Below are 15582 nucleotides of genomic sequence, written 5' to 3' on the forward strand. Positions count from 1 at the left end.
TCAGAAGCACAGATCTGTGATTCAACAGTCTTGCACAATTCACAGCGCTCACCATAGCACATACCCTCCCCAATGTCTATCACCCCGCCACCCCACCCCTCCCACCCCCAACCACTCCAGTAACACTCAGTTTGTTCCTGAGATTAAGAATTCCTCATATCAGTGAGGTAATATGTTACATGTCTTTCTCTGATTGACTTATTTCACTAAGCATAACACCCTCTAGTTCCATCCATGTCGTTGCAAATGGCAAGATCTCATTCCTTTTGATGGCTGCATAATATTCCATTGTGTGTATATATACCACTTCTTCTTTATCCATTCATCTGTCGATGGACATCTTGGCTCTTTCCACAGTTTGGCTATTGTGGACATTGCTGCTATAAACATTGGGGTGCACGTACCCCTTCGGGTCCCTACATTTGTATCTTTGGGGTAAATACCCAGTAGTGCAATTGCTGGATCGAATGGTAGCTCTAATTTCAACTGTTTGAGGAACCTCCATACTGTTTTCCAGAGTGGTTGCACCAGCTTGCATTCCCACCAACAGTGTAGGAGGGTTCCCCTTTCTCCACATCCCCGCCAACATCTGTCATTCCCTGATTTGTTAATTTTAGCCATTCTGACTGGTGTGAGGTGGTATCTCATTGAGGTTTTGATTTGGATTTCCCTGATGCCGAGCGATGTTGAGCACTTTTTCATGTGTCTGTTGGCCATCTGGATGTCTTCTTTGGAAAAATGTCTGTTCATGTCTTCTGCCCATTTCTTGATTGGATTATTTGTTCTTTGGGTGTTGAGTTTGATGAGTTCTTTATAGATTTTGGATACTAGCCCTTTATCTGATATGTCATTTGCAAATATTTTCTCCCATTCTGTCGGTTGTCTTTTGGTTTTGTGGACTGTTTCTTTTGCTGTGCAAAAGCTTTTTATCTTGATGAAATCCCAATAGTTCATTTTTGTCCTGCCTTCCCGTGCCTTTGGCAATGTTTCTAAGAAGAAGTTGCTGTGGCTGAGGTCGAAGAGGTTGCTACCTGTGTTCTCCTTTAGGATTTTGATGGACTCCTGTCTCACGTTTAGGTCTTTCAACCATTTGGAGTCTATTTTTGTGTGTGGTGTAAGGAAATGGTTCAGTTTCATTCTTCTGCATGTGGCTGTCCAATTTTCCCAACACCATTTGTTGAAGAGACTGTCTTTTTGCCATTGGACATTCTTTCCTGCTTTGTCAAAGATAAGTTGACCCTAGAGTTGAGGGTCCATTTCTGGGCTCTCGATTCTGTTCCATTGATCTGTGTGTCTGTTTTTGTGACAGTACCATACTGTCTTGATGATGACAGCTTTGTAATAGAACTTGAAGTCCGGAATTGTGATGCCGCCAGCTTTGCTTTTCTTTTTCAATATTCCTCTGGCTATTCGGGGTCTCTTCTGGTTCCATACAAATTTTAGGATTATTTGTTCCATTTCTTTGAAAAAAGTGGATGGTATTTTGATGGGGATTGCATTGAATGTGTAGATTGCTCTAGGTAGCATTGACATCTTCACAATGTTGGTTCTCCCAATCCATGAGCATGGAACGTTTTTCCATTTCTTTGTGTCTTCTTCAATTTCTTTCCTGAGTATTTTATAGTTTTCTGAGTACAGATCCTTTGCCTCTTTGGTTAAATTTATTCCTAGGTATCTAATGGTTTTGGGTGCAATTGTAAATGGGATCGACTCCTTGATTTGTCTCTCTTCTGTCTTGTTGGTGTATAGGAATGCCACCGATTTCTGTGCATTGATTTTATATCCTGCTACTTGACTGAATTCCTGTATGAGTTCTAGCAGTTTTGGGGTGGAGTCTTTTGGGTTTTCCACATACAGTATCATATCATCTGCAAAGAGTGAGAGTTTGACTTCCTCTTTGCCGATTTGGATGCCTTTGATTTCTTTTTGTTGTCTGATTGCTGTGACTAGGACTTCTAATACTATGTTGAATAGCAGTGGTGAGAGTGGACATCCCTGCCATGTTCCTGACCTTAGGGGAAAAGCTCTCAGCTTTTCCCCATTGAGAATGATATTCGCTGTAGGTTTTTCATAGGTGGCTTTTATGATATTGAGGTATGTACCCTTTATCCATATACTCTGAAGAGTTTTGATCAAGAAAGGATGCTGTACTTTGTCAAATGCTTTTTCTGCATCTATTGAGAGGATCATATGATTCTTGTTCTTTCTTTTGTTAATGTGTTGTATCACGTTGATTGATTTGCGGATGTTGAACCAGCCTTGCAGCCCAGGGATAAATCCCACTTGGTCGTGGTGAATAATCCTTTTAATGTACTGTTGGATCCTATTGGCTAGTATTTTGGTGAGAATTTTTGCATCCATGTTCATCAAGGATATTGGTCTGTAATTCTCCTTTTTGATGGGGTCTTGTCTGGTTTTGGGATCAAGGTAATGGTGGCCTCATAAAATGAATTTGGAAATTTTCCTTCCATTTCGATTTTTTGGAAGAGTTTCAGGAGAATAGGTATTAATTCTTCTTGAAATGTCTGATAGAATTCCCCTGGGAAGCCATCTGGCCCTGGGCTTTTGTTTCTTGGGAGATTTTTGATGACTGCTTCAATTTCCTTAGTGGTTATAGGTCTGTTCTGGTATTCTATTTCTTCCTGGTTCAGTTTTGGTAGTTGATACATCTCTAAGAATGCACCCATTTCTTCTAGGTTATCTAATTTGCTGGCATAGAGTTGCTCCTAATATGTTCTTAGAATTGTTTGTATTTCTTTGGTGTTGGTTGTGATCTCTCCTCTTTCATTCATGATTTTGTTGATTTGGGTCATTTCTCTTTTCTTTTTGATCAGTCTGGCCAGGGTTTTATCAATCTTGTTAATTCTTTCAAAGAACCAGCTCCTAGTTTCGTTGATCTGTTCTACTGTTCTTTTGGTTTCTAGTTCATTGATTTCTGCTCTGATCTTTATGATTTCTCTTCTCCTGCTGGGTTTAGGCTTTATTTGCTGTTCTTTCTCCAGCTCCTTTAGGTGTAGGGTTAGGTTGTGTATTTGAGACCTTTCTTGTTTCTTGAGAAAGGCTTGTATTGCTATACACTTTCCTCTCAGGACTGCCTTTGCTGTATCCCAAAGATTTTGAACAGTTGTGTTTTCATTTTCATTGGTTTCCATGAATTTTTTTAATTCTTCTTTAATTTCCTGGTTGACCCATTCATTCTTTAGTAGGATGCTCTTTAGCCTCCATGTATTTGAATTCTTTCCGATTTTCCTCTTGTGATTGAGTTCTAGTTTCAAAGCATTGTGGTCTGAAAATATGCAGGGAATGATTCCAATCTTTTGGTACTGGTTGAGACCTGATTTGTGACCTAGGATGTGATCTACTGGAGAATGTTCCATGGGCACTCGAGAAGAATGTGTATTCCGTTGCTTTGGGATGGAATGTTCTGAATATTAGTTTAAGGTATAAAATTTAGTGACTGATCACTTCCATACAATACCCAGTGCTCATCCCAACAAGTGCCCTCCTTAATCCCCATAACCTATTTAGCCCATCCCCCCACTCACCTCCTATCCAGTAACCCTCAGTTTGTTTTGTATAGTTAAGAATCTGTTTTCTGGTTTGCCTCTCTTTTTTTACCTTCCTACATTCATCTGTTTCGTTTCTTAAATTCCACATATGAGTGAAATCCTATAGTATTTATCTTTCTCTGACTTATTTCACTTAGCATAATACACTCTAGCTACATCCACTTCATTGTAAATGGCAGGACTTCATTCTTTGTATGGCTGAGTAATATTCCATTGTATATATACACACCACTTCTTCTTTATCTTTATCCACCACTTCATCAGTAGGTGGATATTTGGGCTCTTCCATTTGGCTACTGTTGATAATGTTGCTATAAACATCAGGATTCATGTATCCCTTCGAATCAGTATTTATGTATTCTTTGGTTAAATACCTACTAGTACAATTGCTGGGTCGTAGGGTAGCTCTATTTTTAACTTTTTGAAGAACCTCCATACTGTTTTACAGAGTGGCTGCACCAGTTTGCATTCCCACCGACAACCTGAAAGGGTTTCCTTTTCTCTGCATCCTCGCCAACACCTGTTGTTTCCTGTGTCATTACTTTTAGCCATTCTGACAGTTGTGGGTGACATCTCATTTTAGTTTTGAACTTTAGTCACTTTTTAATACTAAACAAGTAATACACATTCTTCTAACAATATCTTGTGCTTATTTATTTATTTTTCCTATGAAGGTAAAAATAATTCCAGTCAAAATTTCTAACTTCATCTACAACCTTTCTCTGTAATAAGTGCCTGAACCATATAATTTAGAACAATTTTTGGGGAGTAATTAAATCATTAGTCTTTGCATATGTGCACTTTTCTACTGGCTATTGATTAGAATTACATATTGAAATAAAGTATAAAAGTTTCACAGACCTGAAAAGTAGAATCCTCATTTCATTTTTTAAAATAGGGTTTTTTTAAGTTTTGTAATAGTTTTAGATTTACAGAAAAATTATGAACATAATACAGACTTTCCATATACTCTACCCAGTTTCCCCTGTTATTATCTTGCATTAGTATGGTATATTTGTTGCAACTAATGAACCAATACTAATTCGTTAAAATTAACTAAAGTCTGTACTTTTTTTAGACTTTCTTCATTTTTACTTAATGTCATTCTTTCAGCATCCCATTAAGGATACATTACATTTAATCCTCATGTCTCTTGAGGTTCCTCTTGGCTGTGACAGTTTCTCAAACTTGCCTTGTTTGAACATCTTGACAGTTTGAGGATTATTGGTCAGGTTTTATGTAGAATGTTTCTCAAATGAGCTTTTTCTGATAATTTTTCTGATTTTTGGACTGGGGTTATAGGTTTTGGGGAAGAAGACCCCCAGACGTAAAGTACCATTTTCATTATATTCGTTCTTCTTGAGAGATTTGTCTAATCTTCTCCATTTATTTCTTTATTCCATCATTTATTGATATCAATATGAACTCATGGATATTTATCTTATGCTTTAGGTTACAATCTGATACCACTTTATTTTCTTTTCAGATAGTTCCAGCTTCAGCTCCTGTGTTTCTTTGGCATATATCCCTAATTGTGTTTGGTTTTTTTGTTTTGTTTTGTTTCTCAGCCTTTCCTTACTTTCTGGCACTATGAGTTGCTCCAGGCTTATCTTGTATATTTCCTGTCCCAATCCTGGAATCAGCCATTTATCCAAGCAGTCCTTGTTCCTTTTATTGGAAAATAGTATTAGAAACCAAAATCTGGTCACTAGGTATATTCAGTGCTACTGGAGTGTCATTGCTTCTAGGCCTTCTCAACTGACAGAGCAAGGAGATGTATGTATGTATACTAACACATGTATATACACATACTTATAAATATTTCTATATGTAGTCCTATGTATATATTCTAAACATGAGTTCATACTGATGTGTCCAACTCAAATCATCCTGATGTCTCCATCTCTAATGCCACACGGCATGTGTCTTCTCCCCTTGCTTATCTATAACCTTCCACTCCAATACTGAGAAACCTGGCCCTTATTATCTGCCAACCACTTATTTAATTGTTCAGTTCCAGTATATGTGTACAGCTGTTTCACAGTTGTGAATCCATACCTTCACAGGTAACAATTTTATGAACTAGAGCACAATGCCTATGTATAATATTTTTTGGTTCAGTCTTACAGACCTCACTTAATTCTAAACTTACTTAGGTCAGCACATTTCTCTCACACTCTTCAGGGTGATAGTTCCCTTCGTTTGTAGTATACCTGGATTGTATTTTTCACTGCCATCTTGGGATCCCCCAGCCTCTTAAATGATATGGCCTAATTTGCATACATTTCAAGGTTCATGATTTGTGCTTTGAAATTCTGTAGATGTTCACAAATGTATAGTCTAAGGTATCCACCATTACAGTATCATACAGAATAGTTTCACTGCCTTACCATGGGTCATTTTACTATTGATATGGTTTTGCCCTTTCTAGAATGTTATATAATTGGAATCATACATAAAGTAACCCTTTTCAGACTGGCTTGTTTAATATAGCAATATGTGTTTAAGATTTATCCATGCCTTTTTTTAATTACTTAAGAGCTCATTCCTTTTTATTTCTCAATAAAATAAATTTCTGAATAAAATACCATTATAAGGATGCATCACAATTTGTTCACCTATTGAGGGATATATTGGCTGCTCTCAGTTTTGGCAATTATGAATAAAGCTACTATAAACATTTATGTACAAGTTTCAGTGGAAACATAAGTTCTTAAATCAAATGAGTAGAAAGCTACAGGGGCAATTGCTGGGTTGTATGGTAGACTATGTTTACCTTTGTAAGAAATGACCAAATTGTCTTCCAAGTGGCTGTTCTGTTTTGCATTCCCACCAGCAATGTATGAGAGTTCTTGTTGCTTTGTATTCTTGCTAGCATTTGGTGTTTTCAGTTTGTTGGGTTTGAGCCATTCTAACAGGTGTATAGTGGTATCTCATTCTTTTTATTTGCAATTCCCTAATGACATGATGGTGAACATCTTTCCTGTGCTTATTTGCCATCTGTGTATCCTCTTGGGGAGGTGTCTGTTCAGATTGTCATTTTTTACTTGGTTGTTTGTTTTCTTATTGTTGAGTTTTAAGAGCTCTTTGTATATTTTGGATACAAGTTCTTTATCTGATATGCAGTTTTAAAATATTTTCTCCCAGTCTGTGGCCTTTTTCTTCTCTTAAGAGTCTTTCACAGATAGAAATTTATAATTTTAACAAATTCTAACATCATTTTTTTCTTTCACAGATCATGATTTTAGCGTTGTGTCTAATACTTTATCACTGAACCCAGAGTTACCCACATTTTCTCCTTTGTTTTCTTTCAGAAGTTTTGCATTTAAATTTGGTCTGTGATTAATTTTGAGTTAATTTTGGTGGAAGGTGTAAGGTTCTGTGTCTAGATTTGGTTTTTTACATGTGGGTGTCCGGAAACAGAACCATTCACTGAAAAGACTTATCTTTTCTCCATTGAATTACCTTTGCTCTTTTTCAAAGATGAGTTGCCTATAATTGTGAGTCTGTTTTTGGACTGTCTATTCTGTTCCATTGTTTTATGTGCTTTTTGCTTTTGCCAATATCACAGTGACTTGATTAGTGTAACGATAGTAAATATTGAAGCTTATAGTCTGAGTCTTTCACTTTGTTCTTCACTATTGTGTTGGCTATTCTATGTATTTTGCCTTTCTATATAAACTTCAGAGTAGTTTGTCAATATCTATAAAATTGCTTGCTGGGATTTTGATGGGCTTGTGTTCTGGTCTTAACAATATTGAGTCTTCCAGAATATGTCTGCATTAATTTAGATTTTCTCTGATTTTTAAAATCAAAATATTGTAGCTTTCCATATAGGCCCTATATCTATTTTGTTAGATTTATATCTAAATATTTTTTTTGGTGCTATCGTAAATGGTATTCCTTTCTTAATTTCAAATTTCAATTGTTCATTGATAGTATATAGGCATACAGGTATATAGGAAAGTGATTGAATTTTGTATATTAACCTTTCATCTTGCAAATATTTCTTCCAATTTATTATCTCTTTTTTCTCCTTCTGTTATTCCAATTATGCACGTGTTCCATATTTTGAAACAGTCCCACTGTTCTTGGATATTTGGCTCTTTTTTTCTTCCTTTTTTTCATCTTTTTTCTCTTTGCATTTGAGTTAGAAGTTTCTGTTGTTCTATCTGAAAGTTCGACGAACTTTACTTGGGCATGTCCAGTCTACTAATGAACCCATCAAAACATTCTTTAATTCTGTTGCAGTGTTTTTATTTCTACCATGTCCATTTGATTCTTCCTTAGAGTTCTCATCTCTCTGCCTATGTTATCCATCTATTCTTACATATTGTCTACTTTCTTTCAATTACAATCCTTAATATATTAATTATGAGTATTGTAAATTCCCTATCTGATAATTCCAATATCTGTGTCACATCTGACTCTGCTTCTGATGCTTTTTATGTGTCTTTAGACTGTTTTTTTCTTGCTTTAATATGCTTTCAAATTTTTTTGTTGAAAGCCACATATGGTATATTAGGCAATGGAAACTGAAATAAATGCACCTTTCTTGTGCATTTCTGTTATCCTGACTAGAAATTGAGCTCTATTTAATGTTTGTTATAGCTATCAGATACTGCAGATTCTCCTAGCATCTATGTGTTTGTCCTGTTGACTTTTAAAGATTTTATTTATTTATTTGACAGAGAGAGACACAGCGAGAGAGGGAACACAAGCAGGGGGAGTGGGAGAGGGAGAAGCAGGCTTCCCGCGGAGCAGGGAGCCCGATGCGGGGCTCGATCCCAGGACCCTGGGATCATGACCTGAGCCGAAGGCAGACGCTTAACAACTGAGCCACTCAGGCGCCCCACATTCAGTTTTTTCATCTGTAATCTGTTGTTATTATCCTGAAACCCTGTTGGTATGATGGTAAGGCACAATAGATGAGAAGTGTGCTATAATTTTATGATTAAATCTAAGTCTTTTAATGGCCTGTGTTCCTGGGCTGTGGCCTTCACATGTGTTTCTTTGCTCTCCTCCCCACCGTAGGTGAGGTAGGAAGGCTATAAAGGCTTGGCGTGGGAGAAATGCCCTTCATTCAAGTAGGTTAATATGACTCTGCTAAGATATTTTCCCTGAGTAAGTCTTCATTATCGGAGTGCTCTAGGGGCGTTTCATCGTGGTTCCTCTTCCCTTTTCCCTGCCAGTGCCACAGTGGTATCTTTCTCAGCTATTTATCATGAGATCTAGGTAGGTTTCCCGGTAGTAAAACTCAGCAAAGTGTGGGGACTTCATTAAGAATGCAGCCTCCAGGAAGTTCTTATTCTCAAGATAGTCCACATTGTGCCTCCAATAATACATTGGAATTCCTGTATGTCACCACCAGTTTATGGTTTCAGCAGCTTCTCTTCATGTATTCTGAAATTGGCCATGATTCTCTGTGTTCACCTGTTTCTACATATTTTGGGGTGGAGGTTTGTTCTACAATCTCATTCTCTGATGGTTCCAAGAAAACTAATTGATTTTCAGTTCGTTCAGTTTTATCTTTTTATAAGGATGGGAGTGATGATTTTCAAACTCTACATGTCAGAACCTAAACTAGAAAACTTCTCTTGGCAATGCCTTACCAGAGGAGGCAATGAGAATCCTACTTCCTTTTATGCCATTTATTTACTCACCACCAGGCCTCTTTACAAGGCTAGAGTAACTTATAAGACTTCCCAGAAGGGTTGATGCCTCTAAAAGTAAATTGTAAGGTAGAGAGGGAAATTATTAAAAATATATATATACATTTTTATATATATCTAATATATATTTTTTATATATATCTAAATATATTTTCTATAGTTCAAGCAAAAAGCACTTAAGAATGGGACACCTGAGTGGCTCAGTAGGTCAAGCATCTGCCTTTGGCTCAGGTCATGATCCTGAAGTCCAGGGATCAAGCCCCACAGTGAACCCCCTGCTCAGCAGGGAGTCTGCTTCTCCCTCTCTCTCTAACCCTCCCCCATTCATGCTCTCTCTCTCTCTCACTCACTCTCGCTCTCAAATAAATAAAAAATCTTTTAAAAAAAGCACTTAAGAATTTAAACCTTCACTATGAGTTGCCTTATGGTGTTCCCATTGCCTAACTTTACTCAAAGAAGAGCTCTTCTTTATCTTACTCATTTTATCATCAACAGTTGTTTATTGGGCTCTATGTCAGTTAGAGTTTCACACCCTACAATACAACTATGAACACTCCCTTTGAGAAACTTCACATTCAACTCATAGAAATCAGAAGGTCCTCAGGACACATCTTCATTTTGTTGCTGGGTAAACTGGGGAGACCCCAGACCCTGAAGTTTCTTGGTCTTGTCACGAAAAAGAATTCAAGGACAGACATGCAATACAGGAGGTGAGCAACAAGCGTGGGAAAGTTTATTAAAGTGAAAGTACACTCTCAAGATGTGAGAGCAGGGAAGATCAAGAGAGAACTGCACCCTGGGGTTTGGGTTCTATCTTTTGTGGGCAGTTGCTAACAAGGGGGTGAAATATACATTACTTGGGGCAGGGAAGCAGGATTTCATGCTTTTTCTTCCTAATTTGGTCAGGGGTTTCCTGTCATGGCATCCACCATCTTGGGCCTGTCCAGTTTGATCCAGCTACTTGTGGAGTGCTGCCAGGACAAGCCTGTGACTTTCCTGATAGCTGGCCATGACTTCCTCATTGCTGGCCTCCAGTTACCCTGTTAGAACCTAACTGCCTACTCTAACAATTTCATAGCAGTAAACTTAAATAGAGTTATTTTGTCTAAAGACTATCTGGTCTAAATACTTCCCAAATTCATCCTCAGTAGATAGTCTTTGGTGGTCTTTAGCACTCCAAGCCCTCAAGAGCAACTCATAGTTGTATGTGAATACTTCAGAATATCCACACAGGGATCCAGGGTTGCAGTTGGTGTGCATTTTAGGCATGCATGTAATAGTTTTCTGAGTACCTAAGGAGTACTCTTGAAACACACACACACACACACACACACACACACACACACACACACACACACTACTCTAAGGAACAAACATTAATTCTCAGAGATATTGCAGTTCAATGAGGAAAGGAAACATATTCCCAACTGGCCCTTCCTTCCCTTATTTGTGAGTTATTTCTTTCATAATGGAGATTGACTTCATTATTATTCTGGGGGGTAGAAAGTGTTCAAAAGTTAAGACTTATATTTCTCTTTTTAAAATATTTTATTTATGTATTTTAGAGAGAGTGAGTGCAAACAGGGAGAGGGGTGGAGGGAGAGGGAGAGAGAGAGAACCTCAAACAGACTCCACACTGAGCATGGACCCAACACGGGGCTTGATCTCATGATCTGAGCCAAGAGTTGGATGCTTATCCAACTGAGCCACCCAGGTGCCCTGAGATTTATATTTCTTAATAACACTTAGCTAAAGAAATGTACAGAAAAATCTCTAAAATTTTCAATTGAAAAATCCTTTCAAATCCTTAGATAAGGACTATTCTCAAGTCTCAAGTTTGAGGATGGTTGTCTTATGAGATGGAGCCACCTCTCTCGGTTATATGTGCATGGTGAACTGAGGGAGCATTTGGCGAAACCCTTAACTACGCCGGGTAGGATATGGTTGGCAAATTTTAGAAAAGAAATAGTTGAGAAGGTAGAGAAGCAAGGTAGAGGTAGGCAACTACATCTTTTGTGTGTGTGTGTGCTGGGAAGATTAAATTACATTAGGCTTGGGGTACAATAAAGTATGTATAATAAGCTTCACTGGGAAAAATGAGCAAGGCTTTCTCTCTGCCAGACTATACAACTCCAGGAGCACGAATCACATGGTGTTTTATGTGAAAAGCATCCCTCGAAGTACAGCACCATTTGTAGGTGTTATGATGTGAATGACCCTCCTGGAGTTGCACAGCACAGCTAGTAGTAGCAGAAACCTTTGGAATAGTAATAATTTTAATGGTCATGTAAATTATTTGTAATTTTCTTTTCTTTGGAAATTCATCTAAAATAAACCTTTTCCTTCAGTTGATACTACGACAAGTGTCTTTTCTTAAAGTTTTCATAGTACTCGTTGCACTGCTATCAAAAGTTCGTTTATTTGTCACTTTCCCCGACCAGCTCTATGCTCTGGATCTCTTTAATCCTTGTACCGATAGTTCTGAGCTCACTGGCACAAAGGAAGTATTCAGTAAATGGCTCCTGAATTAAAAGTAATTTATTCTCCATGAGATATACCCAATTGCTTTGCATTTTTTCTTCCTAATTTTAATTTGTTGTCAATTTAGTTCACAGAGGATGCACTGTGCTCCTATTTATTAAATTAAATATCTGTGTGAAGTAGCATATTAAAATTAAGCTTAGTTAAGTCTCGATTTCCTGTGGTCATTATATAAGTTGCTCATTGCTGCGCTTCACATTAGCCTGGTTTAATGGTTAGATAGCAATTAACATGAATGCTTAATGACCACTTTCCTATTCTGATATATTACTTTTGATACTTATAGTTTAAAGTGCTTTAGGGTTAATTATAAATGCTCACAATTTGCCTACCCTTCCGACTGATAGTACATTCTTACACCTAAGAATACAATAAGTACTCCAGAACTGTGTAGGAAGAACGTTGGTCCACAGAGGCTCAGGAGTTAACAGTATTAACCCTTCAGTTATCTCAAATCATCTAAACGATTTCTGAAATTTCTACATTATCATCACTGATGCAAAAAAGATATCTTTAAAATGAGACCTACAGTCTGAAGGTTTTGTAAAAACAGAAAAGGAGATACTGTTTTGAGAACTATCACTGTCTCTTACTCACAGGAATTCATGAGATGAGGCAATGGATCTCTTCTTTTCTTCCCTATCTGTCTCTCCCTTTCAATTTGCCTATAGCCATGCTGCTTTTTTTAAGGCCATTTACACTTTGTTTTCTTCCAGATAGAATTCTTTGCTTCTAAAGTAACTGGTAAAGTCAGTAGATGTTTATTATATAGACATCTTTTCTTGTTTTCATATATTCTTAATTCATGTAATAAAAAGCTAAAGTGAAGCTCTGGAATTGGATTGCTCTTATGATTCTACACATTTAGCTTTCTTTGTTAATATTTCTATGAATATGTTCAAATTTAATTATAAGTTTTGCCATCTTCCGGACCCTAGCCATGTATAATTTTTTTTCTTTTTTTCCCACAACAGAGATTACAGTGTCTATGGTGAATATTCTGTGATGCTTATGAATATATTATTTAGGTCAAAACAAGATGTATTTTAATTTGTTGAATTATTTAGCCTACTTGGTCATTCTAGAATTAGGATAATTGTTACATGTAAAAGAAAACTAGAATGCAGTTGACATGTTATTAGACAACTTCAGCAAGTAGAGCCAAAATTTAATAGTTCTTGGCATGATGTCTTGTTGATAGCAGTTCGACAAAACCATTCAGGAAGATGATTTGCACAGGCTAACTTCAGGGAGGATGATGTAAGACCAAGAGGAGCAGGCTGTTGCTTTGGAATTGAGCAAATAATTTCACAAATCTAAAAATTAGAGAGTCAGAGGGATCTTAGTTACTTTTAGAAATTAAAATTCTCTGGAATGTTGCGCTGAATCCAACTCAAACAAAAAATGAAAGCGTAGCTCTTCCATGCCTACTTCAGTGCCCACAATAGAGTAGGGGGTCAATAAATACTTCAGGATTAACATTGACTGAATAAGGAGGAACATAACTACAACCACCACGGCCACAAAAGCGTGCTACAAATGAAATTAAACTGTCTTATTTAATCTCAAAGACTGAATGGAAACTAAGAAGTTGGTTGCCTTTAAAAACATATCCGAGACTGTGTACTGATGATAATCATAATTTTGTGGGCCACTTTGTTATGCTTTTTATTCATGCATGAATTCAGCATTCTATTATAAGTACTGAAGTGATATTTAATTATAGAGTTAATTTTTTTTTTAAAAAATGGCAAATGATTTACAAGTAGAACATTTGTTTATACTTGATTAAACTGTTTTGGTCATTATGTATCATTTCACTCCTTGCCTTTGAATAAAGATACTCATTTTCATTTACTCTTAGCACACTTCAAGAAATGTAATTAAAAGCTGATGAGTAACCAAGATACTGTGTACTGGGAATGTGGAAATATTTACTTTCTGTGGAGTGTGAATTAGTCGGTTATGCAGATTTTGTATAACATAGATAAGAATTTTCAATAAAATCTCAAGCAATTGAATGGTTGAACATTAATTGTTGCTCATTCAAGCAATTGTTTTCAAGCTCCCTTCACCATTTCCCTGTACCTCAAATGAATGATTCACTCAGATTGATAATCTTATTAAGAAATCCATTCCACTGAATATCTTAAACTTAATTTTTATGAAAGGTGTTTTTATTGAGGTATAATTGACATACAGTATTGTATTTGTTTCAGGTATACAACAGAATGATTTGATATTTGCATATAATGTGAAATGATCATAGGCCTGCTTTCCCCATCACCATATAAAGTTACATAGTATGCAAACAATATTATTGACTCTATTTACCATGCTGTACATTACATCTCCACGACTTACTTATTTTATGATTGGAAACTTGTACCTTCTGACTTCTTCTTGTCCACCCCTCAGCTCCCCTCCCCTCCAGCAACCACCAATCTGTTCTCTGTATTTATGAGCTTTGTTTTGAAAATTTGTTTGTTTTTTAGATTTGACATATAAGTGAATTCACACAGTGTTTGTCTTTGACTTATTTCATTTAGTGTAATGCCTTTGCAGTCCATCCATGTTGTCACAAATGGCAAAATTTCATTCTTTTTATGTCTGAGTAGTATTCCACTGTGCATATATACCACATTTTTTTTATCTATTCATCCATTGATGGATACTTTGGTTGTTTCCATATCTTGACTAATGTGAATAATGCTTCAGTGAACACAGAGGTGCGTATATCTTTTCAAATTAGTGTTTTCATTTTCTTAAGATACTCAGAAGTAGAATTGCTAGATCATGTGCTGGTTCTATTTTAAGTTTTTGAGGAACTGTCATTCTGTTTTCATAATGGGTGCACAAGTTTACATTCCCACCAGCAGCGCCCAAGGGTTCTCATTTCTCCACATCCTCACCAACACTTGTTATTTCTTGCCTTTTTGATAATAGCCATTCTGACAGGTGTGAGGTGATATCTCATTGTAGTTTTGATTTGTATTTCCCTAATGGTTAATGATGTTGAGCATGTTTTCATGTGCCTGTTGGCCATCCATATGTCTTCTTGGGAGAAAGGTCTATTCAGATCCTCTGCTTATTTTTTAGTCATTTTGTTGTTGTTACTGTTATTGAGTTATATGAATTCTTTATATATTTTGGATATTAACCCCTGATTGTGTATATGATTTGCAAATATCTTCTTCTATTCAGTAAGTTGCTTTTTTATTTTGGTGATGGTGTCCTTCATGGTGCAGCTTTTTATTTTGATGTGGTCCCAATTGTTTACTTTTGCTTTTGTTGCCATTGCCTTTGAAGTCAGATTCAAAAATATATCGCCAAAAATGATGTCATGAGCTTACTGCCTATGTTTTCTTCTAAGAGTTCTATGGTTTCAGGTCTTACACTCGATTCTTCAATCTATTTTGAGTTAATTTTGGTGTATAGGTATAAATACTGGTCCCATTTCATTCTTTATGTGTGGCTGTCAGTTTCCCATCACCATTTGTTGTACAGACTACCCTTTCTCCATTGTATATTCTTGTCCCATTTGTCATAAATTAATTGAGCATATGCATTGGCTTACTTCTGGGCTCTTTATTCTGTTCCATTGATTTATGTGTCTCAGAGAGAAACACAGCGAGAGAGGGAACACAAGCAGGGAGAGTGGGGGAGGGAGAAGCAGGCTGTTTTGTTTTTTTTTTAATTTTTTATTGTTATGTTAATCACCATATATTACATCATTAGTTTTTGGTGCAGTGTTCCATGATTCATTGTTTGTTCATAACACCCAGTGCTCCATGCAGAAC

At 36.7% G+C, this 15582-nt stretch overlaps 1 protein-coding gene across 1 annotated transcript in view; it reads left to right on the forward strand.

The window, feature by feature from the left end:
* Positions 1-15582, forward strand: part of MARCHF1 (membrane associated ring-CH-type finger 1) — a 471309-nt gene that overhangs the window by 140517 nt on the left and 315210 nt on the right. The window contains exon 3 of the mRNA XM_088021014.1: positions 11219-11237. Coding sequence (XP_087877140.1) covers positions 11219-11237 — 19 coding nt within the window. The remainder of the gene's footprint in view (positions 1-11218; positions 11238-15582) is intronic.

The sequence above is a fragment of the Eumetopias jubatus genome, unplaced genomic scaffold (assembly GCF_037043125.1).
Source record: "Eumetopias jubatus isolate StellerSeaLion01/CBP00866 unplaced genomic scaffold, mEumJub1_p1.0 scaffold_2, whole genome shotgun sequence".
Classification (NCBI taxonomy): Eukaryota; Metazoa; Chordata; class Mammalia; order Carnivora; family Otariidae; genus Eumetopias; species Eumetopias jubatus.